We start from the raw sequence: 27592 nt of genomic DNA, 5'->3' as shown, positions 1-27592 counted from the left end.
CTCTTTTGTGCATAATTTCCAAATACATCTGCATGCTGACACTACTATTTTATCCTGTGTTGCTAATATATATATATATATATATTGCTCCATGTCTAGACATAATGATCGTATTGTGTTGAGACGTTATTGTCAATGGCGATAGTATGTTTGTGGCATGTTTACTGATTTTCATCGTCTCTATAGATGCGGTTACTTTCAGACAAGAGCTGAAATTCTGCCATTATTTGTACCATAATTTGTATGTAATGTATTAACCTCAACATTATTTTATCTGTCCAGTCTGATAACTAAACAAAGAACTGTTGACATTGTTGTGAACTGATTAAGAAGTGCAGGACAAAAGACTACAGCAGTGAATATTTATCAACTAAGATGTCACCACATTCGAGAAAACAAGAATCTCACATAAAATGTCACTTTGATGCATCGTCAGCAAGATTTAAATTGCATCTGCCAAGGCTCTAAGCCAATTGAACAACATCTCTAATAATTCATCACACACACACCTTCGAGGTTCTCCCATAGATTCAGCTGCTGTGAAACTGATGGTTTTCTGCCTACGGCGGGTGTTGAGTGTGCATGTTGGAGGAAATCTCTGGGATGCTTTGTTCACAAAAAGCAACGTCTTTGGCTAATGCAAACACAACCACACACACACACACACACACACGAACACACAAGCACGCACAGGCACGCTGAGGCTGAGATGATTTATAGCCAGCCATGTCTAATGGATTGCTTTGGCACTTGAGAAATTATGAAAAGAAATTAATTAGCCTTTAGTGACCCTGCTGTCCATCTCTCTCTCTCTCTCTCTCTCTCTCTCTCTCTCTCTCTCTCTCTCTCTCTCTCTCTCTCTCTCTCACACACACACACACACACACACACTGACCCAGGTACTTGGCTGCTCACTTCTAATGTAATTACGGACTAAACAGGTTGTGCTAACCCGTCACATTTAGCTTCACTAAATCCTACGAATTACCTGTTTGTGTCACATCATCACTGCACCATGGCGACATGTTTAATGACCTGACCATCATTACAAAATGAATAAGGAAATATGTATTATTCAACATTCAGCGGTTAAATAACAACGAACGTGATGCATATGATCTATACTGTTTACATTTTTATATTGAATTCTTTATTATTTATTCAAATCTTTCAAATCACGTAGAGCATCATCTAACATTAATAGAGTTGTAAGTATGTTTCGTTATTAATTAATAATTTCTACATTTTAAGTGATTATGATAAAGTAATTGAGAGATAAGTGACCAACAATAAAAAAAAAAGTAAAGTAGAATTTAGTTATTAGAATCGCTATAATTCTTTTAAAAATGCAGTCAAATGTAGGAAATAACAACAGGCAAGACAACAGAAATTAAAAAAAGAATAAACTACAAACATGATAAAAAGAGTCTACAAAAATAAGTGATTTAACAAATGACAATAACCCCGTCTGCCACAGAGTCCTACACACACTACAGTGACGAAGGTAAACCGGTGAACGCCAAATGTGAAAGAAACAAACACAGAGTGAACAGCAGCTTAGTTCCCCCTCACTGAGGATTTCGGTGAATAGCTGTTATTTTCCATCTCTCTTCTGGCTGAATTCATGTAGAGAGCAGAAAGCTCAGCTGAGGAGCTGTTTCTCTTGTCCTTCTGCCTCTCAGTGAGTCCTTAACCGGAACAGGATGTCTGCTACTGTAAAAGCACAATTCACTAGAAATGACCTCTTTATTTTTGTGTCCTCAAATGCAAAAGAATAAAGATGCAAAATGAGCTAAAATAGCACATAGACCTCCTCCATTCACTAGGATATCAGGGGGCAGTCTTTAAATTAGACTGAAATTACACTTTGCATTTTTGGCAAGTGTGCAGCTCAGACATGAGCACTGAATTATTTTGTGGTTTCCTGCCTCCTGAGCTCTGAAAACCAGCTGGTATGAGACAGAGAAGAGTGCGTGAGAGTAACGCCGAAGGAGACGGGATTACGGTCCACTACAAAATAAGTCCGATCCAGAGACCCACATACAAGCCCACTCAGCTTCCCACAGCCCGCTGATGTGTGTCTGTGTATATCTGTACGTGTGTGTAATTCTGAATGTGGAGAAGTATTCAGTTTAGCCCCCTGCTGTTTATCCCGACATTCAAAAAAACATCTCTTCTTCGAGTTGAGCTGCATGTCTACAACCAGGAGAATCACTGCCTCCCGGAATGACAAATAAGCAGATGGCAATGAAGCTGTGAGTGTGTTCGTTTCCCAAAATATGTGGAAGAAGAATCCCATATATTGTCTGAACATGGGCTGTCACTTGGATATGAATATAACAAGTCACTCTAAAATGTGTCAGAGATCTGTTAATGCACATAACATAACAGTGTTTTATTAGCTATACTTTGTTGCCTTTATATGCACAGATTTTTTCATGTTTACTTTAAAGCAGCTATAAACAATATTTTTAAAAAGTCTAAAGACTCCTATGTAAAACGGCTCGCTCTTTGTGACAAACTTCAAGAGAAATATGAAGCTCTACGGAGCATTTATTGTCTTTCAGCTCATTGTTTTGATTTTTCTGGCCCACAGCTTTGTGGTCTTTGTCCTCTCCGCTCTCACTAGCGTAGCTGATGTTTTCTAAACTCGCACGGCAGCCGGGTTCTCTCCATGTCACGAGATCACACATCACACAAAAATCCATCTTGTCAGGCTTCAGGTAATGGGTTTATGGCCAACAAGCCCAATCACGGACCAATCAGCATCCTGCGAGGAGCTACTGGCAGCTACGGGCGGGGTTTAGGCGTATGTAAGGCGACACAGAGAGGCGACTGTTCGTTCTAAACAACAATGGCGGCTTCCGAAGAGGTTAGCGTACATCCTGCAATAGCATCAGTTATGTCAAAACTGGAGAGTATTTCTTCACTGAAAGACGAACAAAGAACAGCACTGAACGATTTTCTCGATGGAAAAGATGTTTTCTCTTCTCCTGAGTCCAACTGGCTGAGTTTGATTGACAGATAGTCCATCCAATCACCTGCCATGTATTTTTGAAAGTTCCCTTTTCCAAACAGTTTCCAATGACAGCTTCTGAGATGGTTCTGTGTAACAAATAGGGATGTGTGCTGGCAAGAATTTGGCAATACGATGCGTATCATGATACAGGAGTTAAGATTCAATATATTGCGATACTGTAAGCAAGGCGATATATCGCAATTTTTCTTTATTTAATTTTAGGACAACTATCAAGGTATAAAGAACACACCACCATATGCATAAAATCTGAGTTTACTTTTTTTATGCAATCTGAACAGTGGGATCTACATTTGCATTTATCACAGTCCCTGTAACATCCAACATCATAGCACAACTTTGAGAGGGCACATACACTGAGAGGCATCTCTTTGCAAATGAAATCAATTATTGACTGAGTTAATTTTTGTATATAAACTATTAAATAAAAATCTATACAATGTTTCTGAGAATCGATACAGCATCACAAAACATAGTATCGCAATATTAAATTTTTCCGATATTTTTTAAACTCCTAGTAACAAACTATCTGGCGGGTAAGGTTAGATGTTTTCAGCAAAAAAGCTCTAAAAACCCACTATATACACTACCTGGCAGCACCACACAGACAGTGGTAACATAGTGGAGCATTTAACAGCTAAAGAGCCATTTATTTCCCACAGGAGTTGGTAGAGACCAAAAATGAAGTTAAAGAGAGTGAATGCTGGACAGACATTCATCAGGTGGCAGGAAACACAACTCCAAATGAATGATAACGTTGCTCTATAACTGCTGGATGTGTTAGTAAGGAGCTCATCGTATCAATTTAAGAAGGTGAGGATATGTCAATGTTGTGTTCACAACTTGTTTCCACTGACCCCATGTGGCCAAAATCAGTTATTGCAGGTTTAAGTCATTCTCATTAAATGCATGAACAGTATGCAGGAATCCTAATTTTTATCACATATGTGCTTATTTTTACAATGCAAATAAACACTTATCTTGCAAGTGCAAGACTGACTGAGAGACAAATGGAGAGCGTGAGGTCAGTTTAAACAAAGATGGATGGAGGGACGGATTGAGGGAGTGAGTCAGCGGGAGAGACAAAGAGAGACAGAGGGAGGGTGAGAAACATGGAGGGATTATTAGCGACTCTGTGTGCGGATTAGAGAGGAATGCTGAGGTCTGACACACCAGAATGTCATCTCCCATGGCTTAGTGTCACTTTTCTGTCCTCCACTTCCTCTGGTCTGTTCTGCAGGTACACTCCAGCTACCAGCGCATTTCAGATCACTCCTGTCACATCGCTCACCTGCTTGCCTCACCAAGCTCACACATGGAGACGTTCAGTGGGTGGTACAGTTGGCACACAAGACAATTTCTATGGATTTTCCACCTTGGATGCTGCAGCAAAACAAATCCAATGTCTGTTTCTAGCTGGCTGGAGATCATGAACACTGCATTCTTTCCAGATGAAGTGATTGTGCCATATAAATCTGTTGAGGCTCACACACATTTACACACTGACACACCAACCAAGCGCTCTGTTTGTTAAGTGAAATGTGTGATCGCCCCAGTAAAAGTGCATTGTGTAGTTTTGAAAAATACTTTACTAACCACCTCCTCCTTCTCTTTCTCCACCTCTCCTGCAGATCCGAGTTCGACTTGGACTATGACAGCTACCACGAGGACTACTATGACAGGTAACTGTCAGAAAGCCACACATGGCAGCTCACATACCGTATTGCTTGTCTGCGTGTCACAGGAGGCTAAAGGAAGAGGCTAAAGTGGATTCTTCATCCTTGCTGTCTCCAATAGTCTCCGCTCCCCGTCGCTGTCTGCCACACAGCTGTCAGTCATCCTGTCTTCGCTTACAGTGTTGCCTGTTACTGCTCAACAGCCGGGAGCTCACTCATCACACACACACACACACACACTCGTCGACACACTTTCTGTACAGACACCCAGATGTGTGGATTCATGATGTGTGGTCCCATTCGAGCATCCTAACTCAAACTAAATCTGAAATGACTCTGTGTTTGCTAGTTATTATATCATTTGCTTAAGCTGCATCCATGTAAAGTAAAAGATGTTGCCTCAAATTCTAGAGGCAATACTTTAAGCATTTATAGCAGCTTATAATAAGCTCTAAATGACTTAAGTACTGCATATTGACATAATGGGCTACTAGTTTTGTATATCAATACAAATGATCCAATGATCACTGTGTTCATTTCACATCAGTGTGCCTTATAAAAACAAAAGCGAGTGACAATTATAGCGAAATGTTCAAGATGAGACATCTTAGTACATACAGATATTTTATCTGTACAAGCGGCAACTTCCGGTGCTGAGAAATGAAGCCAGCACAAAGCAGTAGAGTCCGATTGCAGCCACGGAGGGGCGTTCCTGTACAGACCACTGCTTTGATTGGTTTGTGGAATACAAGGACGCCCACTTTTTCTTCTTCTGTACTTGGCATCCTTTAGTGAGACATCTAGTGGCCATTTTACACTGAAACAACTTTTCTGCAGATGTATTTCTGTGCAAAAGATAAATAAATTATTTAAATCATATTGTAAAGGTTTAAATATATAGGGAACTGTAGAAATAGATGCAGAAATACAACAATGTTATGTAACAGCTTCTAACTAATCAGTTGTGCTATGTAACTATGCAGTTACATGTGGTTTAGATTTCTATCCACAGGGATTTTGAGATATCTGAAACTTATGGTGCAAAACAAGGTGAACAGAATTTTGTTTGTGAAAAATTATTTAGTAATAGTGCATCACGTAAAGCTTCTACAAGTATTCATGGTGACAGTAAATACTGGCAAGTCTTTCCCACTGTTTAGTTATTTATACTGCTACTTAAGTCTACTGAAAAAGCAGAAAACTGACATCTCTCACACATCACATCCACCTAGAAAGTAAATAAAAAAGACCAGATGAGGAGGGAGAAACAGAGACCACGAAAAAGACAAATTATCGCGGACAAACAGAGACTGCGAACCGCGAACAGAACAATAGAGACAATACAGCAATCAATAAAGTTTAGGCAAAAAAAGTAGAGTTCCTGTTCTACTAAGAAAAGGTTACTGTTCTGAGTAAACCAATGATCTACATGGGCATTCCTGTTATGTGCGACAGCAACGCCCCTCCGCAGCTGCAATCAGAGTCAATATGTTTTCGAGTTGTCTGTGCGTTCGTCTGGCCCATTCTCGTGAACGCGATGTCTCAGGAATGCCTTGAGGGAATTTCTTCAAATTTGGCACAAACGTCCACTTGTACTCAAGGATGAACTGATTAGAGTTTGGTGGTCAAAGGTCACTGTGACCTCACAAAACACATTTTTCGCCACAACTCAAGCATTCATATGCTAATCATGACAATTTCACATAAATGTCTAACAGGAAGTGAGGACATTTTGGACAGACACGGATGTAAACTGCCATTTGAGTGGTTGGCGGAGGCATAAAACCACAGGTCGGTAATTTTAGTTTCAACCTGTGAATTACTGAGACGAAAATGAAAATGAAAATCACTGCCAAACATAACTGTCTCTTTTGTGAAAATGTCACCTGTTACAGGTCAGATTGAAATTAAGTTCTCAATAAATTTCCAGTTCCTAACAGCTACCAGAACAGGTTGAGAACAACCATACATTTGGGTATCATAATGTCCCTTAAAAAACACTGAAAATGAGCATATTGTTTGCAACGTATCATGAAATCAGTCAGTTTGCAGTGTGCGTTTACCTCTTCCATGTTACTGCAGAACACGCTCTTGTGCAGTGCACAGTTCAGTGCAGTGGTTACTGGTTAGGTAGACGAGGTAGTTAGTTAGACTTAGCTCTGCTCACAGTGGCTCTGTATTATTGGTCCTCCACTGAAATTGCGCAGGGACCTTCCTACATCCCCCAGGCCTCACTCATAAACACTCCACTCAGCACATCTGAATAAAAGCAGGCAGTCACACAATACACACACACACACACTCCAGTGCCTTTCGCGCACATATCGATGCTCTGTTGCACTGAATATTAACTGTCATCTTTCCTTAGTTGTTTTTTTTTTGCATTTGCTTTGCCTTGCTCTGCGTTTTTCTGTCTTTGCTCAGGGGGGAACACTCATCACTGATTTTCAATTTGTTTTTAACACAGTGCATGATTATTCCCCATGCTGTTGGCCAGCACTACTGACAGCTGTGAGTGGAAGCGTATGTGTGCATATTTATGTGTGTGTGTGTGTGTGCGCAGATGTGTTTGCCTCTGGGTGTGAGTGCGTGGGATTGTGTGTGTGTTCCTGTGTTTGTTGTTTTGAGGAATATCAATATGTGGGAAAGAGGGAAATGACTTTTTTTTGTCCGCTGTCCTCTTGTGTGAACACGATAGAAAAGTGTCTTTCAACACACAGATAACAGCTCGAGCTGACAAAGCTGCTTTCCTTGTGGGGTCTAATCCATAGAGACAAACACTCCCTCTCACACACACTCACACACTTTTCTGTAATCCTCACTCGTCTACAGTCCCTCATTGTCTGAGCTCCCATTCTCTAAGATGACACTTCAAAGCCGGTGTAACAACACATTGTCTATCTGCCCCTGCAAACTGCTCTAAAGGACTTTAAACTCCCATAAGTCTTTGCTCTCTGTGTCTCCCCACACGGACAATGCTCAAAGCCTCTAATCTCACACACTTATGGTGGCCTAATACACTTCATCCTTATGTGACATTGTGATGTGTGTGTGTCTGTGGATGTGTGAAGAACACAGTCTGTGCAAAAAATCTCAGTATCAAGTAGAGAGACTTCATAGAATAAAACAGAAAATAAAACATTAGAGAAAACTTTTCAGGAAGTCGGGCTGCATCTGACTGACTGGCTAACAGCTCAATCAGTAAATCTACATTACCGTCCGACTCCAAATCCTTGGAGCTGACAGCTTGCCTCCCTGTTGTTGGCTGGCGACATACAGCATGCAAGCTTTTCACTCTCATGGCTTTGCAGAAATCATTTAGGCAGACTGTCCTCAATCCTGATATATCCAGATTGCAACAAGATTGAGTTGATCAGAATGATCAAGATTTGGTTATCAGGTCTGAAAAGCACTCAGCTCAGTTTCCTCATAAAAAAAAAAAAGTTTTCTTTCCTGCCGTAGACAGTAACATTAGTCCTAACTTTTTTTTGGAAGTGGTTGCGGGCTGTCAGGAGACGTTATACATTGCGCATGCAGGAGGCTGTTCAATAAAAAAATTTGCCGTATCAGTCAGAACCATCAGACCTAAAGCAAACACTGTCACTACATAGCTGCAGGAGCTATAGCTCATCGTCAACAGCTAAAAAGTACGAAAAAAAATAATATAAATGTCAATGAATTACAGGTGTGTAGGATTTGTTGACATCTAGCAGATGTTGCAACTGAAACTTCTCCAATGTGCCAAGCGCGTAGGAGAACTATGGTGGCCGACGTGGAAACGTAAATGGCCCTATCTAGAGTCAGTGTTTGGTTTGTCCGTTCTGGGCTACTGTAGAAACATGGCGGCCCGCTCCGTGAAAAGGGACACGCTCCCTATGTAGATATAAACGGCTCGTTCTAAGGTAACAAAAACACTTATTTTCAGGTGATTATACACTAAAGAAAATATATTTATTAATATTATATTCCATTTCTGCTTATAGATCCGCCTAAATTTTACACATTGGTCCTTTAAGGTTTAATACATAACCGCAGGCCCAATTGTCCCTATGTCATTCTTTGACCGGCGGTATGACCATTAAAAAAAGGCCTTACATTTTATTCTATGTGGTATTAGAAAGGTCCTAAACAGTCCTTAATTTAGTTTGGTGAACACAGCAGGAACCCTGCTATACTTTTTTGTTGTCTTTTGAGCCAAATCTCTCTCTCAATGCAACGATTAAATAGAAACATAATCATTCATAGATCTGAATGGCCCGGTTCCCACCCTTCCTGCAGCTTTGCTCATTGGCGATGGGTTGGTTTGAGGCCTGTAGCTGTGTTTCACCTGGTCATTGTGTCCATAAGTGTTCAGATCAAATCACTTTCTGCTTCAATCCCAACATCACCTCCATTTCTATTGAAACACACACAAGCACAAACAACACACAGTGTGGTTCCTGTGAGCACTATAGAGTTTGACTGTGATACACCCCCTGTCACCAGCACTACTAGCCTGGCGGAGAGCTATTGATTGGCCCTGACAGAACCAATTACATTCAGTGACAGATAGAGACATGGCGCTGTCCACCGGGAGGAGGCAACGCCAGCACAAGACAGACTGAAACTGAGATAGAAAGTAAAAGACAAAGAACACAGAATATAAATATACATATTTATCTATGAGATGCTTGAACAGATGCTTTTCTTCATTGTCGTATCTTTCCTTTAATATCTAATTTTTTTCCCAGCTTGTATCTCCCCTTTGTTTGAGCTAGGGCTGGATTTGAAATGTTTTAACATTAGTGCCTGTGCATCCTCAGAAAGACTCGATCTTTGCTAGTGTTTTGTTCTCCTAGTTATCTGTTAAATTTAATTATTTTCTTGTTTAGTAGCCTATATTTAGTTTTTTGCGTAATTAGTATTTTGTTTTCTTTTGTCTATGTATTGGGTAAAACTGTGGACACCCGCGGTTGTATAGGTAGGCAGGTAGGACCAGCATGCAACTGGGTGGGCTTATGTTTTATTTACTTTATGTAGTGGCCATTTGTCTGAAAAATCAAAATCAAACTTAAATCAAAGGGCCACTGACGCACCATGGGTATGTGGATTACACAGGCAAAAGAGTCCATGCAAAGTTTCTGTGTTTCCGGTGATTTATTTATACAAAAACCCAAGCAAGCAAACGAAACACATAGAAAACATGGATGTCGCTACCTCTCTTCTTCTGGTAAAAAACATAAGCCCACCCAGGTGCATGCTGGTCCTACCTGCCTACCTATATAAGCGCGGGTGGCCACAGTTTTACCCAGTTCATAACAAAAGAAAACAAAATACTAATTATGCAAAAAAAACTAAATTTAGGCTACTAAACAAAAACATAAATAAACTAAACAAATAACTGGCAGAACAAAACACTAGCAAAAATCGAGTGTAAATAAAGTAAACATCTAGAATAATCAATCAAACAATATTATTATTAGTAAAACAACTAAATACTAACAACAAAGAAATAGCTCCTACACTGCCAATACAATACCTGAGTTTCTTATACTCTTATACGGTTCTCGATGCCTTATTTTAAGAAATATAAACATGTTTTTCCACAATACCCTGTCTTTTTCATTTAACTAAAGCTAAATATAGGTGTTGTCTCAAGACAAGCAGCCGTACCTGAATAAATGACAGTCTAACGTTGACAAAATTTGATTTAAATGAGAAAAACTCCATTTTCATGCACAACTGTCTCATGCTTGTGAGCAGGCTCTCTTTCATCATTTCACACAAACTTGCCGCGTGCACATATTTAAAGATGAGTTGTTTAAAATAACTGTATCTACTGAATTTCTAGGGTGTATGACTACCAGCGTGTGCCAGCATCCCTGTCTCCTCTGCCGCTGGGACCCAGTCTGGCAAAGCGATCCCGCTCCTCCTCCTACTCCTCTGGGCACAGACGCAGTCGAGACAGAACCCACTCCAAAAGCTCCAGAGCCCACTCCACCAGTTCAACCACAGCCAAGCGTGAGTAATATGAATGACTAAGTCACACATAAAGGTCACATTAGATGCTGCAGATTTTTTTTTAAAAACTTGGTAAGGGGAATTTCTCTCTGTATGAACAATTAAATGACAAATATAAAGCTTGGATCAATAGATCTTTTGCCTCTCAGCCTCATCCTTTCATTATAAAGCAGTCACAGTTAAAATAAGCTGTGTGTAGTTTGATGAAGTCACAGCACACAAGTTCAAATAATCAACAGTTTTAACCTCTTTTTCTGTGATGCTACTTCAATGAGAGAAATGATGCAGTGGAGAAATTTAGCTGTATTCAAACCATGGCATCATGACACCTAAAGAAATCAGAAACACAAATACATTCTGCTGATCAAAGATGAATGCCAAATAAAATACCCCAAAAAGGTTAACATTGCTTGCACTTTTTGTTCTTTAATAGTCACTTTTTAACAGTTATTTAATTGTTAGACATATTGCTTACTTATATGCTTATTTGCTTTCTTGCAGAGTGTTAGATGAGTAGGTTGACACCTCTCTGGTATCAATCTTCTCATCTAACTATAGTGCATTTCCCACTATGTCTAACTATTCATTTAAAAGCTCTCTTTCAAGAGGTTTCCAGGTTGTGTCATTTCCTAATGTCCTTTACGTTCTCACTGTCTTCGTTCCTGCAGTGGGCATGGAAGAGTTGCAGGTGATTAAAAAGGAGCTGACTCTGATAAAGACACAGATCGATGGGCTGCTTGACAGTCTTGACAGGATGGACACAGAGAGGAATGACCACAAAGGTGAGACGCTCATTCACAAAGACAGTGGAGGCAGGTAGGTGCGAGATCAAATGATAGATAATCTATTCGCACATCAAAAACATTTTAAAGGCAGACTCTGGTGATACGCCACTCTCAGATTTCTGCCTGATTAGCTTTGCCAGTCACAACCCCGATCAAAATGATTCAGGATCTGTGCCGCAGGGGGAACTGGGGGATGGGAATGCACTGCACCACCACAACCACTCCTATTTTACCTGACAAATCAATTATTTCCCTCCAGTCAGGAATGTTTGAAAAAGTTGAAGCAAAGCCGATATCAACTGGAGTGTGCGGGTGTCTGGATTTATGGCTGTGAGCAAATTATGGAACATGCTGAACAAACAGTGTGGTTGAAGGACCTGACTGATGAAGCATCAAAAAACAGACAAATATGAAGGACTGAGAACAACAGCGGATCAGTGTGCATGGAGGGAAGAGCTGCTGCTGCCCTCATGTGGACATTTCAACACATTACTGTTCCTGCCAACAAGAGCGACGGCCTGGGGAAGGAACAGGACAAAGCCTTATTATCCTTCCTAAGGAAATTGGTTTTACTGAAATCTTAATTAAACTGATTGTAAACTGAAACACAGTTTACACTCATTAAGTGTAGTCCACCCTCCTCTGAGCACTATATCCTCAGTAGCTGTAACATGTTCTTGTAAAAAAGTCATTATCATAACATCAGGCTGAATATATAGACAGTGTTCTAGAAAGACGATGTGTCCTGTGGCTACTGCAATTATAGGTGTACACCTTCAGGAAAGTAATGTGTGCCTGTGTGTGACTGACCTTGGGCTATTGATAGCTCTCATCTTCATATTCATTTATCTCCAGCTCTACTTGATTCCCCTGTCCCTCACTATCTGGCTCTGCTGTCCCTCGCTTCCCCCTCACTATCTCCTCATCTGTCCTTCATCCTGTCACTCCCACTCTTGCTTTCTGCCTGTCATCTAGTAGAAAGTCAGTGGGATGCACACAGACGTTTTTTGTCTTTTGACCTACAGAAAACATGTACTGTATATTCTTTTATACTCCAAAAGGAAACAGGACCTAAACTGCATCTGTTTATTCCTTTGTCAGGGTCTCCCCTGAAGGAGGACAGTCCAGCTGGCTCGCCGTACGCTCTGTCTGCCAGCAGCCCCGAGCACTCCCTTTCCTCCCTCTCTCCACCCAGCTCCCGCCATCGAATCCACAGGGAGAATCATGACCCGAGGGAGCCCGATGACGACCACCACACGGTAAATGCACCTGAAGTCTGTGTGCACTTGTTCCAAAATGACTAAAAAGTACATCAGCGAGGGCCGTCCTTACCGCCTGATGCTATAGTTTCTGGTGATACTATTGAGATTCATGACAAAGATCAAAATGGTGCTGCAATTTTTGTTAATTTGCCATTAAGCAAGGGCTGAGCGATATGGCCCAAATCTTCCATCACGATATAGATCATTTCATATCTCGATATATATCATGATATAGCATGTTTTCTTATAACTTAATAAATAGTCTATATGAAATAACCACATGGTAAAGCCTATTCTTGTATACTCCTTTGTGAATTAAATACTCGACAAATAAAAAGTACCCAGTATTTTCTCATTTTAAGAACTTCAGTGCAAAATGAACATAACAGTGTCAAGTGAAATTATAAAGAAAAAATAAATAATAAAAAACTAACTTTCTATTTTTATTGTATTTTTTAATTATTTTATCTAGTTTATAGTAGTAGTTGGTTTGTAGAGATTTATAAATACGATGTTTTTTTCTTACTTCGTGTCATTTGTGTGAGTGATTTTGTTTTTGTGATGTATATAAATTGCTGTTGTAGCGCCTCAATTTCTCTTCGGGGATCAATAAAGTCAATCAATCTATTTATCCATCTATATATCTATTTATCTATCTATTTATCTAACCTATATCGCGATAGAAATGATATAGAAAAATGTATGCGATAAACATTTTTATATAATTTTGACGATATATATATCATATCGTCCTGCCCGCCTTAAGCAGTATATCTGTCAGGGACCCCATTTTGTGGATAAAAATATATTAATTTAGAACAACAATAATGCAAACAATAAAACAATAATACACAGGAAAATTTCAACAATACAAGACAACTAGATGTTTCTGTCTTGTGAGCTGAGCGGACGTGAAACAACTACTGATACTCCACTACTGTGAAATCAATTTGTACTGGCACCATTCAATTTTACTTAGTCATCGTGAGCTTGCAGTTCAATGAAATGTCTCTTTGTTTTGTCTCTCACTGTTTGTCTGTCACAGATGAGCAACCACAGCTCTGACCCCGAGGAGGAAATATGAGGGAGGAACATGAGAAGACGTAAAAGACATGGATTAAGTGCCAAACATGGAGGAAGAGAACAGCAACCGCCAAGCCGACGCTCATATCAGAAGCTCAACTTCCCTCCAACAGAGTGTACATATCAGATATACAATACATTTAATTGTATCACAGCAGCAGATTGGTTTCTGTAACCATACTTTTAAGTAATACTAAAACACAGGTGATTTATACACACCAAGTACATGCACATCTGATTGAGAAGATTTTGGTATGTCGGACTGAGAGGGTGAGAGAGTAATTATAAAAGGACAACTTGAAGCCCGGTGGTGAATTTAACTTTTTATAATCCGGCCTAAGCAGGCGTTCTTATTGAACTGTATGAGAGGGTTTACACCAACGCCAATATTCCAGTATTAATCCAAATGAGACAATACAGTATTAAAACCTTATGTAAGCAGCTTACCAATTTATCTTGTCCACATTAAAAGCCTTCTCCTGCCACTATCAGACTGTAGGCTACATATAATAATACTTTATGTGTAGTCATGGGCTTCTGCCAGAGGTGTTGCAACGGTTTCACCAGTTTCTCCCTTATATGTTGAATTAGATAATGTACAAACAATACAAAACCAGGAATATGAACCATGTAAACAGCTTACTTGAATGTTATTATTTTCAGAATAATTACATAACTGGAATACTGTGTGCATGTACTGTAAAATGAAAATCCCTTCTGTGGATCTCAAAGTATTTTGACTGAAAAGAAATCTGTGCACTCTCAAATTTGATCTTTCAAGAGAGCTTTTTGTTGACGCTTAATTCACCTTTTCTCTTTATTGTACCTCTAAGATATCAGATTTTAGTAAATCAAAGTACTCTTTAAGAGATTGAATAGTGACTCTGATCATTCAGGAGAGAAACAGGTTGTTCAGTATGCTACTTCTCTGAGTGTGACTCTCTGAAACAAATGTCTTTTCTCTACTTTAAATGTATTAGAGGAATGTTACAGCTCTCTTCCGCCATGTATTTGGCACTTTTAATACAAGGCCCAGGTCAGTGTGTAATATTGTGTATTATTGTAAACTTTACTGTAATTGTTGAACTGTCTGATTTTAATCTTGCTTTAGGACTTCTCATATGTTTTTTTAAAAGAAAACAATGATGTTACTCCTATGGTGTTTTTGTTTGCATTCTTCAGATAAGCCAAGTGGAAATACTCATTGTCACAGTAGTAAAAGTATTTTCATATTGAGTATGCATACAGTACATGGGAGTGTGTTTTTATTCTGAGAGACCAAGACAGACACAGAGAAGAAAAGTGAAAGAGAAACAAACATTTGGGAGAAAAATGGAAATAATGTTAAGTATCAATAGTTATCTTTAATTGATCAATTATGAAATTATAAAACGTTGAAAGTACTGCTTCAATACTGGAACAATTACACTGTACAACTAATCCGAAGTGTATAAATCATACAATAAGTCCATACTAAACAAGGCAAAGCTGATAATGGTAAATATCAACTTGCTTGCTGGGAGTCAGTGCGGACCACTAGAACATGTGATCACAGGTCTCCTTGCACCCTCAACATCTCTTCTCCTCGGTGCACCGATGGTTTGACCTATAAGGTCAGTCTGAACCTCAGGCAACATTGTGCACATTATCATCCGTACAGTGTGTGTCTGTGTTGTTTTGATGACTGGTTAAGGATGATACTATCAACACTGCCCAGACTCCCAGAGGAAGTTGTCCATTGCTGATGGGACTCTAAACTCGCGTGACAACAACATGACAGCCAGGTCAAAAACAGATCAAGAGATAGAGAACATTTTCTGCAATCAGCTATTTTTTTTTACTTATTTTTTTTTAAATGGAGAAAATATTGTAGAACAATCCTCCCACATTGCTACTCTCTTCAACATATTTTTTTACAGAAAAAGTAAATGGACCCTCCGTTATATTCCCGTCTGAATATTTACCACAGAACTGTCAGTTCATGTCACAGACTTTTTTGACAGTTGTATCTAAGAAGCAAACTATGAAATATGACAACAGTCCATAGACTGTATATAAGAAGTGTCCATAGTCACCGTGACATCACCCATTGGTTTGTGGACTGCCGTTTTGAAGCCTCGAGTTTGGCATTTTGGCCGTCACCATCTTGGTTTCTGTCCATTGCCAAGTTGCTTTTTTGCAACCAGAAGTGGCACGAGAGGGTGGAGCTAAGTACAACCAAAAGCTGAATAAGACATTTTAGATGACCAAAATGTTAATATTAACTTTCATGAACTGGAAACACACTGTGAAAGGATTAAAGTTATAAGATGAAAACACGGACAACTCCCAGACGGGACAACGCCGTGGTAGCGACCTGTCAAACACAATGTAGCCACGCCCTAAAGCATACCCTGCTTTATGGTCTATTTGACGCTAAATGGGACCATAATTTACTAAATGAACATCATGCTGTATTGAAGAAGACTTGAAACTAGCGATTGAGACCATAAACTCATGTTTACAATGTTTACTGAGTTAATAAATCAAGTGAGAAGTTGGGTCATTTTCTCATAGACTTTTATACAATCTGACTTCTTTTTGCAACCAGAGGAGTCGCCCCCTGCTGGCTATTAGAAAGAATGTAAATTTGAGGCACTTTAACATTGGCTTCACTTCTCAGATTCGGAGGTTGCTCACTGCTGCAGTCTCATTTTAGCATGAGGTAATCCCTATATATCATGGCCTATAAATAATTATAATACAATTTATTTGTATAGCACCTTTCATACAAGTAATGCAGCACAAAGTGCATATGAATGGTATAATACTAAATGCCAGATCATTTTCTGTTATGATCAAAGTTTTTATCATTTTTTCCAAATCAAATCTATAGCATTTTCCATAATATGATCAGCGATGCACATTAGGGGGGAGGGAAGAATCACAGCACATGTCTGTCAGTGGATTAACCGGTCTGTCAGTGAACTAACCTGTGGAATTCAAACAGGAAGTTGCAGGTCGTGTATTTAGTGTTCATTAACCCAGCAGTCAAAAAGCAGCTCTTGCACAACCAGTTTTCTGTTGACAAAAGTGCATGTGTACTGAAGGTCCTGCTGGATAGGGCAGTGTGCAGAACTGCATGAAGACAATGTGACAAACATCTGATGCTGTTTAATAAACCATAAAATTACATTTTGTTTGGTTAAAACTGCTAAACCAGTTTATTCATCAGTGCACATGAGTGCGTACAGGCTGCAGCAACTCAAGGGTCATATTTTGCCAGGAATTGAGGTAAGCAAAAAACTTATAATAGATATAAAATAAAATAGAATGTTTATTATATAGAATAGAAGATTATATTCAATATGTTGTATTGTAATGTGTACTGTATTTCATAGCAACTATGAACTCTTTGGCTGAGCAGATATTTTGTGAGAGAGGCTACAACAGGAGCCGTCAACAGTTCAGACACTGCATTGAACATTTTACAAAAAACATTTGATTTAATATTTGTTTAAATTTGGAATGTAAAATCTTATATCCAGGGTTTCTATTTATCAGTCAGATGTTATTATTAGTATTAACAACTAACTTGTACTGTAGCTAGTAGAGGTAATTCTGTCAGGGATAATGCTCAACGAGGTGTTTGAGGGAAGGAGGGAGATATATATTTTTTTTGTAACCAGCGCATTAATTTGAAACGGTGAAAAGACAGTTTCACTGGAACTACTTAGTAGGTGTATATTAACAGGAACTAATGGACACCCTGCAGCCAATCAGAATTGAGTATTTACCCAGACCATGGTATAAGTTCTGCTATTCTATTATCTTTTTGTCAGTATTTCAAATTTCAATAGATGACAGAAAACTATAAATCTGCATAAAAAAAGAAATCAGCATTATCATCTCTGGTATTCTGAAGCAGGATTTTCACTCTGCATTCCCAAATAACTCCCACATATTGCTTCAACACATGAAGGTTCTCTCTTCAACTAACTTTTCATTACTGATGAAGGAAGCAGAAAACAGAGTATACAACAAAATATTCCTATATGCCATATTAGTTTTTGACATTGTCATTGCCTGAAAACTTTGATAGAGCTGTTTAAGATGGGGTGTTAAAGTGTTTATCTTGTCAATTTGGAATAAACTGCCAAAGATAGTTAAAAATTGTCTGAATTCAATGTCGCTTTAACAAAATTAGGCCCGTATAAATATGTTTTTGCCAGTAGTCAAAAAAGTATTTGTGATATTTTAAATATTGTGGTGTAATGGGATTTCTTCAGATTTGAGCAGATGATTGATTTAAAGTAGAGGTGATAAGGTGTTTTACAAACTATCGTCAACCTCTAATTTAAAGTTTTACTTTCTTCTTCTGTAGATCACAGCAATGGCAGGCCCTGCTAGTCCCCTGACCACCCATGTGCTGAACACTGCAATGGGTGTCCCTGGCTCGAACATGGCCCTAGGTCTCTATCGACAAGACCCCTCCACTAACGCCTGGAGTTTGATAACTTCTGGGTAAAAACCTGAGGACAACAGTAATAAGCAAAATACCCCACACATAGTCCCAAAGTATGCTCACAGGAAAATCTCAAATATTACCACCGGATAATGTATATTTCCATTCATAGGTCTCGAATCCTATTTTGTCTCAACAGGACCACTAATGCTGATGGACGTTGTCCAGGACTCATCACAAAAGAAATGTTTACCTCTGGTGTGTACAGAATGCGTTTTGAGACTGCTCAGTACTGGGAGAGTATGGGAGAGGCCAGCTTTTACCCGCATGTTGAGGTGAGGAAAGTCTTAAATGTGTTACGTGCTAACAGGGTAACATCTTCAGCTTCCATTGTTAGGCGTAATGCTGCTTTACTTGCTTGTGGCGTTACCATATTTTTGTTACTAGATCAGTGAATTTGTATCATGTATCCCCATTTAAGCTGTCATATGATGCTGTTGACAATCCTGACTAACAGAACTCGTAATTGTTGATCTATTTTGTTTGCAGATTGTCTTCACTATAAATGACCCAGGCCAAAAGTACCACATCCCTCTGCTCCTGAGTCGTTTCTCTTATAGTACGTACAGAGGGAGCTAGAGATCCAGTGTGATCAACCTCCATCTATCTGCTGTCTAACACATCCCAGACAGAGGCAACTCCACCAAGAACATTCATCCCAGCACCAGCTGAACTGTCACACACCTGTGACAAGACACAATGCTCCATTTGAATGATTCTTCCCTTTAAATAATGATACTGTATTCAAAACTTGTTTGCGATTAAACAAACCATATTTACTCATATACACTACATATTAGGCTATATAATATCTAACGCCTATTAAAACATACAATGTCTTAATAAACTAAATAAGGTATTTGCTGACAAATGATTTTCTTTTGTCAACCTGCATGTAAATCCACCGGCTAGTTATTTTTTCAAAACATCTGCACTCTCTCTGTATTTTATATTAAATGAAACTGACAAACATTTACATTTTGTATGAATACCATTAAAGGATATGTGCGCTGTTCTCAAAAAAACATTACAAAACCCTGTCAATTACTCAAGTAAAAGTAGGCTATGGATGATGATATCTGGTACTTTTAATTGCATTAAATGTCAACTTGTGGAACAACATCAGCAACAAGTCTCCTTCTGTCCAAACCAACAGACTGATTATCAGTTATAAATAACAATTGCCTTCCTCTTTGAAGCCTCACAAGCATTAACCAGAAAAGAGACAAAACTAATTAAACAAAAATGATCAACAATCAATAAAACGAGCTATGAACACAATGGCGCCTGAAACTTATTGTAGAATGGAGAGTATAACTAAACATCACAGCAGACAATGTGGACATGTAAACAATATAAACTCCACAGCGGCTGCAGCCAGTAACACACATATTACTGCAAAGGAGAGACAGTTTCTGGAAAGTTCAGCAGTGTGTTGTTGTACTCACCTGTCTGAAGGGCACCCTGCAAGTCCTGAGCACCAGGAAGTCCCCCACAATCTGCTTCAGGTTCAACTTCATTCATTCTCAAAGCATATACTGGGTCCACCTGGCGCCTCTCTGTCCCAGGATAACCAGTCCACTCTGCCTCTCTGGTCCCACTGCGCAGTGTGGACGCAGAAGTCTGATCCACCATGAACATGTTAGCATTTAGCATGTTAGCCAGACCCAGCATGCCCCTACTGTACAAGTCACAAACATCCTGGGTGTGTCATTTAGGCACTATAGCAAGAAGGTGCATTAAATCCGTTGTTAATAAAACTTAACTTAAACTTAATTAAGATAGATGCAGCATTTTTTAACTATGCCGAGGTACAAAAATACTAATTAGAACCACAACCCCTGTGTGATCATTAATTTGATTGTGCTTGAAGTGGCCCCCGCCCGTGAACTCTGCGGTCCGTGGACGCAACATTAATAACCTATAATTTCCGGTGTCGCCTCTCTGGACCGGACATGGAACTGCCCTCCTGTGGCTGCAGCTGTTGATTTATCTCCTGTCTGCTGTTCCATTGTCACAGTTTATCAGCACTTTTTTTATACTTTATTTTTTCCCTTTTTTCTAGGTTTTTTTCATATATGCAATTTACAGATCGTAATTACAATAGTTTATAAACCAATTTTGAAGTAGTTGAGCTTATAGACAAACTCATTAAGTACACTAGAGAAAACAACTTCAACATTCAAAATTGAGATAAAATTAAGAAAATAAATAATAATAATAATAATAATAATAATAATAATAATAATAATAATAATAATAATAATAATAATAATAATAATTATGAAAAGAAAGAATAGAGTTAAAAAAAATCAAAAAAAATAATAATAATACAAAAATAAGAGAGTAATAATTAATTAAATAACAAATAAGTTAATAATAATATCAGGACTTTTTCATGTGTCTTTTATTTTGTGTTACGGATGTGACTTGAAATATAGCTTAGTAAAATTACAGAATTTTTAAGATATACAAAAAAGTACAAGTACACAAAAATGACATTGTTACAGTAACGAGAGTAAATGTAATCTGTTACTTCCACCCCTACTCAACCGTATTACTTATTGGTCAAAATATTGAATAAATCGACCTATAATACGAGAAATCATACATCTGAAATATAATGAACATTTATTTGATATATTTCCACACAAATTCATAAATCTGTCCAGTAAGCGGTTGTGGAGTGGATTTGTGGAATGGGTTGGGTGATGGGTTGTAGCGGAGCACAAATATAAATCAATTTAAAAAGCTATACAAAAAATATATTTTTGGGAGGTAGGCCTACAGTATATGGATGAGGAAGAGTTGTGATAAGGGTTGTGTTAAGGGGTTATATCTACTTTTTTAACTCCGGATGGATATGTGGATTTTGTATCTGTTTTTATTTATTTTTATGTTCGAAATAAAGTCATTCATTCATTCAGAGTACACTCGCGCCCAAGGGAAGAAATGGTCATGGATTAAACCAAACACTCCATAGAATAGGCAAGCACCCAACAGGACTATGCACGCACTGTAATAAACCGGAAACAGTCAAGCATGTTCTTATAGAGTACAACAAATATGACAAAGAAAGAAGGGAATTGCTATCAGGAGTAGATGATGGAAATATTGTAATGGGGAATCTGTGAGGAAAGACATCTAAGAAAGTACACTATCTTCTAATTAATTACTTAAATGCAACAGGAATAATGGAAATAATTTCATTATTAGCAGTAGTATTATTATTGTTATTATTATTATTAATAATTTTTAATTTAATTTAATTTCTTTTGTTTTTTATTTATTTATTTTATTATTATTATTTATTTTCCTGCCAATCTACTGCTCCACACTCCAGTCCAGTAGGTGGCGGTAATGCACCTATAACCTGGTTTGCCAACAGCCAATAAACACAAATCTAGATCCTTCCACTCTGTGCTCGATTGCTTCACCCTGAGTGTTGGATCGTTTTCCCTCCATGTTGATTACACTCCCCTGTACTAGGTAGGGCCTTGCCTCTGATGGGAGTATAGGACACATTTTATCACATCACATCACCTCATCCTTTCTCAGTCCTCTAGCTCCACATTACTACTGTAAACCATGGAAGACGAAGACTTAAACGCCATCAGGCGGCAGAGGATGTCGGAGCTGCAGGCCCAGCACGGGGTAAGAAGACTAAGCACGAGCTGTGAAGCGTGTCTGAGGCCGCTTTATAAGGAGCTAACTGTGAGCTAGTGAAGCTAAACTAGACACCACAACTCATCTAATGTAGCTGTCACTCAGAGGATATGCTTAGCCCACTGATGAGAGTCGTGCTCAATGTTAAATGAACTGTATTTAAGTCAGTAGTTAGATTAAATCCCAGTAATAACCAACATCATCTCACTGGCATTGTTAGATTTGCATTGACTAGACAGCTCACACCCCTCAAAGACAATGACAGTGTTTCTGGCCACATTCACAAGTACACATGCATTTATGAATTGCATTTATACAAAATCATATAACAAAGTAGTTACCTTTTACTATTTGTTAATGTTTCTTCATAAATGCATTTACACTATAATACAGAACCATGATATGGTGGCATCCTGTATGAATTAAATGTGACATCTGGCTTTCTTGAAGCTGATGTTTTATCAGTGTAGTCAACTAAATAAACAGTAAATTGTACACAATACACACATTTTGATGTATGTATAAAATAGAAGAAAGAAGAATACATTTTCTGGACTTATTACAGTCCACCAACCTTTATCAAGGTGGACACAGACATTCAATGTAAGATACCAATTTGTGTTGGGGTCTATAGGCCACTGCATCACACAACATACCAAAGTCACAATGTACACATTCACAAGTACACACGAGACTGGTGACCTTAGTTGGGGTTGGGATTATCTGGTATATTTGCAGGACAGTTTCATTAACACAAGTGTTTCTTTACTAGCTACACAATAAAAGGAAACATTAACAAATAGTAAAAGATAACCACTTTGTTATATGAATGTAATACATGCATTTATACTATAACAAAACCATGATATGGTGGCATCCTGTATGAATAAAATGTGAAAATCTGGCTTTCTTGAAGCAGATTTCAATCAGTGCAGTCAGGTAGTCAACTATAAATAAACACAGTAAATCGTACACAATACACACATTCATGATATATGTATAAAATAGAAGAAAGAAGAAGAAATGTTCTGGACTTATTACCAACCTTTATCAAGGTGGACACAGACATTCAATGTAAGATAAGATATACATTATTGTCCCACATTGAAATTTGTCTTGGGCTCTAGGCCACTGCATCGCACAACATACCGAAGTCACAATGTACATACACACATAAAACATGGATCATACACACACTCATGCATGAACGTGCTTAAATTCACATGTTGAGTGTGAGATAGTAGTTCTTTAAAATAATAAAAGGTAATAAAAGACAGTAGTTTAAAATACTAAGACCAGGTATAATCATACCAGATAATAAATAATCAATTTACAATATATTAGTTCTCTTTAAAATCATATCTATATATGTCAATCAATGTCTGTCTGACTAAATAAATATTAGAAAATAGGAACTAAAAACTAGGAATTATAATCATGTGAATAGTTGCTAAACTTTTTCAGGAAGCAGAAGGTGAAAGGTATCTTAGACACCCAAATAAATCCTATCATAAAAGGTAACAATTGGAGGACATTATTCAAGGTGCAAACATATATGTATTAAAAGGTAAAAACAATACTGTACATTATATCCATCCAGATCAAGATCTATATAGACAATCATCTATAGCTAATGAACTTCCAGATGTGAAGTGGATAGATATTGGTGACGTTATTCTAAAAGATAGTAAAACATGAGAACATGAGTCTAGAGAGATGTTACTGAACTCCATCTGTGCTCCATGTCTTGAACCAATGGGGGAACTCATTTTGACAATTATTAAGGTAGTTTATGAGACCATTAACAAAGTTAAGGGAATATTAGGCTGGTATGAAATCCTTTTCCTAATCAGTTCTACATCCTCCAGTTAGCTAAATGCAGAAATACAACCAAGGCCCTATGTGATGGTGCTGTCTCACTCTTTCTTTCAGGAAAATTCAAATAATCAGCAGCAAGGAGAGGAGGCCAAACAAAGGTAAGATGTGTTATTCATTTAAAGCATACATTTATCGTATAGTGATTACATCTTAAGTTAAAGAACTCCTACGCACTGACCAACCAGTGTTCTGATGGCTTGACAGTTTAATAAATATATTTTTCTGTTTTCTTTTTACTGGTCTCCAAACAGTAGGAGGTAGTGCTGATATGGTAATATTACTTTTTATTCACAGAGATACGGACATGAGGAACTCTATATTGGCTCAAGTTCTCGACCAGTCTGCCCGTGCCAGATGTAAGTGTGCTCTCAGATTTATTGTTTAGCCTATTCAAAATGATGCTCTTGTACATAGGTATGACACTATCAGAACGGCATCAGTAAAGGTAATGCCTGCACACTACTCAATGTTGTCCATTTGGACCTGACGAAGTTCCAAGTAGGATCGAAACGTAGTCAATAAAATTGTGGCATGGAGTAGAGTGCAGGCTTAACTTCTTCTTTACTGAGCAATACACCTGCCATAAAATAGTTGCATCCACTAGCAATGCTTGAGTATATGCATCATATGGGCGTAAAAGCTCACACTAACATTGACAGAGAACGAGCTTTACCCAGCATGCCATTCGGCGGTGTAACAGTTGTTAGGTGGTCCCCTCTCAATACACTACACAGTGTGTACATAACACACTTCTAATAAATATGTCCCGTAGATCTCAAGTCGATTGGATGAACGGTTGTTGAGAAAATCTAAGGACATACATGCATACAGACAGAGACTCCTTACATTTTAGTGAAAAGAGCAGAAATGGGTGAAAAACAATAATACAAAAATTTGTGTGAAAATCGGATTGTAAAAATATTCCAAATGATGAGAGGAACACACGTTGTAAAAGCTGTTGTAAGCTTGCCACTGTATGTAGCCAAGTCACCACCGGCAGGCAGCAGGTTTCTATTCACTCTAATGAAAGTGTCATAAAGGATTTATCTAAGACATGTAAGGCTGCTCTCACTGAGTTTTCAAAAAACGCCCTGTGCTTCATTCAAACTATATTGTGTGATGAATAGGTGGTGATACACCTATAAATGCCACTCGCATGTGAACACAAGGTGTTAAAATAATTTTCTTTTTTCAGTGAACAATCTTGCTTTGGTTAAGCCGGAGAAGGCCAAGGCAGTTGAAAACTATCTCATTCAAATGGCTCGTTTTGGAAAGTTGGGAGGAAAGGTGAGACAGTGACCTCTGCTCTGATGCTTGAAGCACTAATGTTGATTTGCTTCCACATGCCAGCACTGCAATTAACGGATTTTCTCTTTTATCAGATTTCGGAGTCGGGCTTGATCGAGATTCTAGAAAAGGTCAGTCAGGAAACAGATAAGAAGACAACCGTAAAAGTAAGTTCCACTGAAGTGTTACCTATGTTTGATTCATTATCAGTCACTGGTCCATCTTACATCTTTATGCTCTGTACTTGTCAGTTCAACAGGCAGAAGGTGATGGACTCAGATGATGAGGAAGATTAACTTTAAACGGGAGCCCTTGAACAAGCCAAGAAGTCGGGAGAGGTTATGCTTTACTTGGACTCTGATACTATTTTTGACCTGTTAGCTGAATCCTGGGATGCCACACTAGCTTCTGTGTGTCTCTGGAAACTACATTTACCAAGAGAGAAGAACAAAGTGGAGCTGACGTTGTGGCATAAGTGGTGACATCTTAGGTGCTCTTTTGCGATCTCTTTTAAATCAAGTTGTTACAGATTTGCTCTGCTTGTGTTGTACCCCTGAGAGCTCACTGCACTGTTTGACTCCTCTAGTCCTTCTCAGTAGTTACTCTTTTTTTCTTCTTTATTTTCAGCATGTTTGACTTCTGTTCTTCAATAACAAGCAGCTAGATAAAATGCAAAATGCACTGCTGCTGATGCATTTTATCTAGACTGTTCTGTGAATACTCTCTATTCAGAGCCATCATCCCATCCCATGTCGCAATTTGTAATTTTTTTTCCTTTTTCTGACATGTATATTATAGGTTTACATAAAAAAAATAAAAAAAACGCCTTAAATTCAAATGTTTGTTTTTCTAGTGAACCATTTCTAAAATGTTCAGTTATTATATGAACAAGTGTTCAACCTTTTTGAAAAGGTTTCTATTTTGGGTTTTTCATCATGTTCTTGGGTCAAAGCACTCATTTATCACGGTTATGACTATGCTCAATGCAAGAGCAGAAAAGCTTTGCAGCATCATCACACGATATCCTCACCACCATAGAAAAAGTTGACTTACTGTTTCTTTGTGGATGATTGACTATTTCTGCTGAATCAACAGTTTCAAGAGTTTACAGATCGCCAAATGTATCCAAATTCTTTTCAAATAAAAAGCATGAAGAAGAAACGTGACTTTATTTTGTATGTGTAAGAAATGCTCTGTATCAAGTCCAATAACACCAGAGCTAATAAGCAAGCTTTGCTTTTAGAATTAACACGTAGTAACAAGCCACAGTTGAATAACAAAAGGAAATACTTTTATAGCTGTTGCATCACCCTGAATTAGTTAGCTGGAGTTAGCATGGCTTCACAGTCAGCATTCATTTTTACAAACACTACAATTTAGTGATACTTTTAACTTGCATCATTGCTTTGCACTTTTGTGATCCTGCATTGCCATTTGGAAGAGGAGAGACATCTAATTCTGCAAGAGAAGGACCTTATCACCATCGGTGGAAGGAGTTTTCAAATACTTTATTTAAGAAAAGTGTAAAAATACTCCATGACAAAAGACTGCATTTAAAAAGTTTACTTAAGTAAAGGTAAAAGTACCCAAGTATTATCTGCAACATGTTCTTGAAGTATCAGAAGTAAACTGATACTCCTGACGGTGTATTAAATAAATAAAGTGTAAAATAGCCAATATGTCTTGTTTGTTCCTTACTGATAGAGAGTTCAATCATCCAATCCACCAAACAACTCAAAACAAGAGTCAATACCAACAGGAGAATACACTGTTTACCATTGGCAGAGCATTTAAAAGACCTTGTTGAAAAATAAATGTTTGTCTCAACTCACCTCGTTTCAACAAGGTCTTTTAATATATGACTTATCCCACCATCATTCATTCTTTTTAATTCGTTGCATATATATATATTATCCTTCATTGTATTGACAATCTCTCTCTGTGACTCCAGCACAGCGTATAGTATATTTGAGGACGCGGCCAGACCGGCGCCCCTCAGCAGTCGAGGCACGGGGCGCAGCTGACCGTGCGCCTTCGGAAGCCTTCGGGAACCTTCGGGTGCGCACGGTCAGCTGCTGTGGAGACGTTGCGTTTGTTACTGATTCCTGATGAAAGACCATCAAATAAAATATGTTTTCTAGCTTCCACCTCAGTAACAAACACTTCAATTTCACACTCTGTGAAATTCTTCTTTTTTGTTCCTTTTCCAGCGTGATCTGCCGTTGTTATTTGGACAATAAGTGACAGCAGGGCGCGTGTTTATAGTCATTTGCATAGTTATTAATGGGAGGAGACAAGGCGGACCAAGTGGCACGTGCAGCTGCGCTCAATTTCACGTCAAGTGGGATGTATAAAGGAAAGGTGCGCAGGAACAGGCGTGCGCATGGTTTTATACATGTGAAAATTTCTGTGCG

The 27592-nt window shown here is 38.4% G+C and overlaps 3 protein-coding genes across 3 annotated transcripts in view; all 3 read left to right on the top strand.

Moving 5' to 3' along the window:
• The window catches only part of LOC141754826 (uncharacterized), a 39415-nt gene extending 24326 nt beyond the window's left edge, over positions 1 to 15089 (top strand). Inside the window, exons 3-7 of the mRNA XM_074614207.1 lie at positions 4669 to 4719; positions 10544 to 10713; positions 11382 to 11495; positions 12600 to 12757; positions 13806 to 15089. Coding sequence (XP_074470308.1) covers positions 4669 to 4719; positions 10544 to 10713; positions 11382 to 11495; positions 12600 to 12757; positions 13806 to 13844 — 532 coding nt within the window. The 3' untranslated portion in view covers positions 13845 to 15089. The remainder of the gene's footprint in view (positions 1 to 4668; positions 4720 to 10543; positions 10714 to 11381; positions 11496 to 12599; positions 12758 to 13805) is intronic.
• Positions 15090 to 16887: 1798 nt separating this feature from the next.
• On the top strand, positions 16888 to 19469 carry uraha (urate (5-hydroxyiso-) hydrolase a). The gene is made up of 4 exons (XM_074614178.1): positions 16888 to 17116; positions 18207 to 18346; positions 18487 to 18622; positions 18837 to 19469. Exons 1-4 carry the CDS (start codon positions 17063 to 17065, stop codon positions 18924 to 18926), a joined length of 420 nt encoding a protein of 139 aa, XP_074470279.1. The 5' UTR covers positions 16888 to 17062; the 3' UTR covers positions 18927 to 19469.
• Positions 19470 to 21763: 2294 nt separating this feature from the next.
• Positions 21764 to 26339, top strand: pdcd5 (programmed cell death 5). The gene is made up of 6 exons (XM_074614163.1): positions 21764 to 22001; positions 23946 to 23989; positions 24186 to 24247; positions 25087 to 25178; positions 25274 to 25345; positions 25430 to 26339. Exons 1-6 carry the CDS (start codon positions 21936 to 21938, stop codon positions 25472 to 25474), a joined length of 381 nt encoding a protein of 126 aa, XP_074470264.1. The 5' UTR covers positions 21764 to 21935; the 3' UTR covers positions 25475 to 26339.
• The last annotated feature ends 1253 nt before the right edge of the window (positions 26340 to 27592 follow it).

The sequence above is a fragment of the Sebastes fasciatus genome, chromosome 2, assembly GCF_043250625.1.
Source record: "Sebastes fasciatus isolate fSebFas1 chromosome 2, fSebFas1.pri, whole genome shotgun sequence".
NCBI classification, from domain to species: domain Eukaryota; kingdom Metazoa; phylum Chordata; class Actinopteri; order Perciformes; family Sebastidae; genus Sebastes; species Sebastes fasciatus.
The sequence above is the reverse complement of the archived record's forward strand: the minus strand, read 5'-3'. Positions and strand labels throughout refer to the sequence as shown.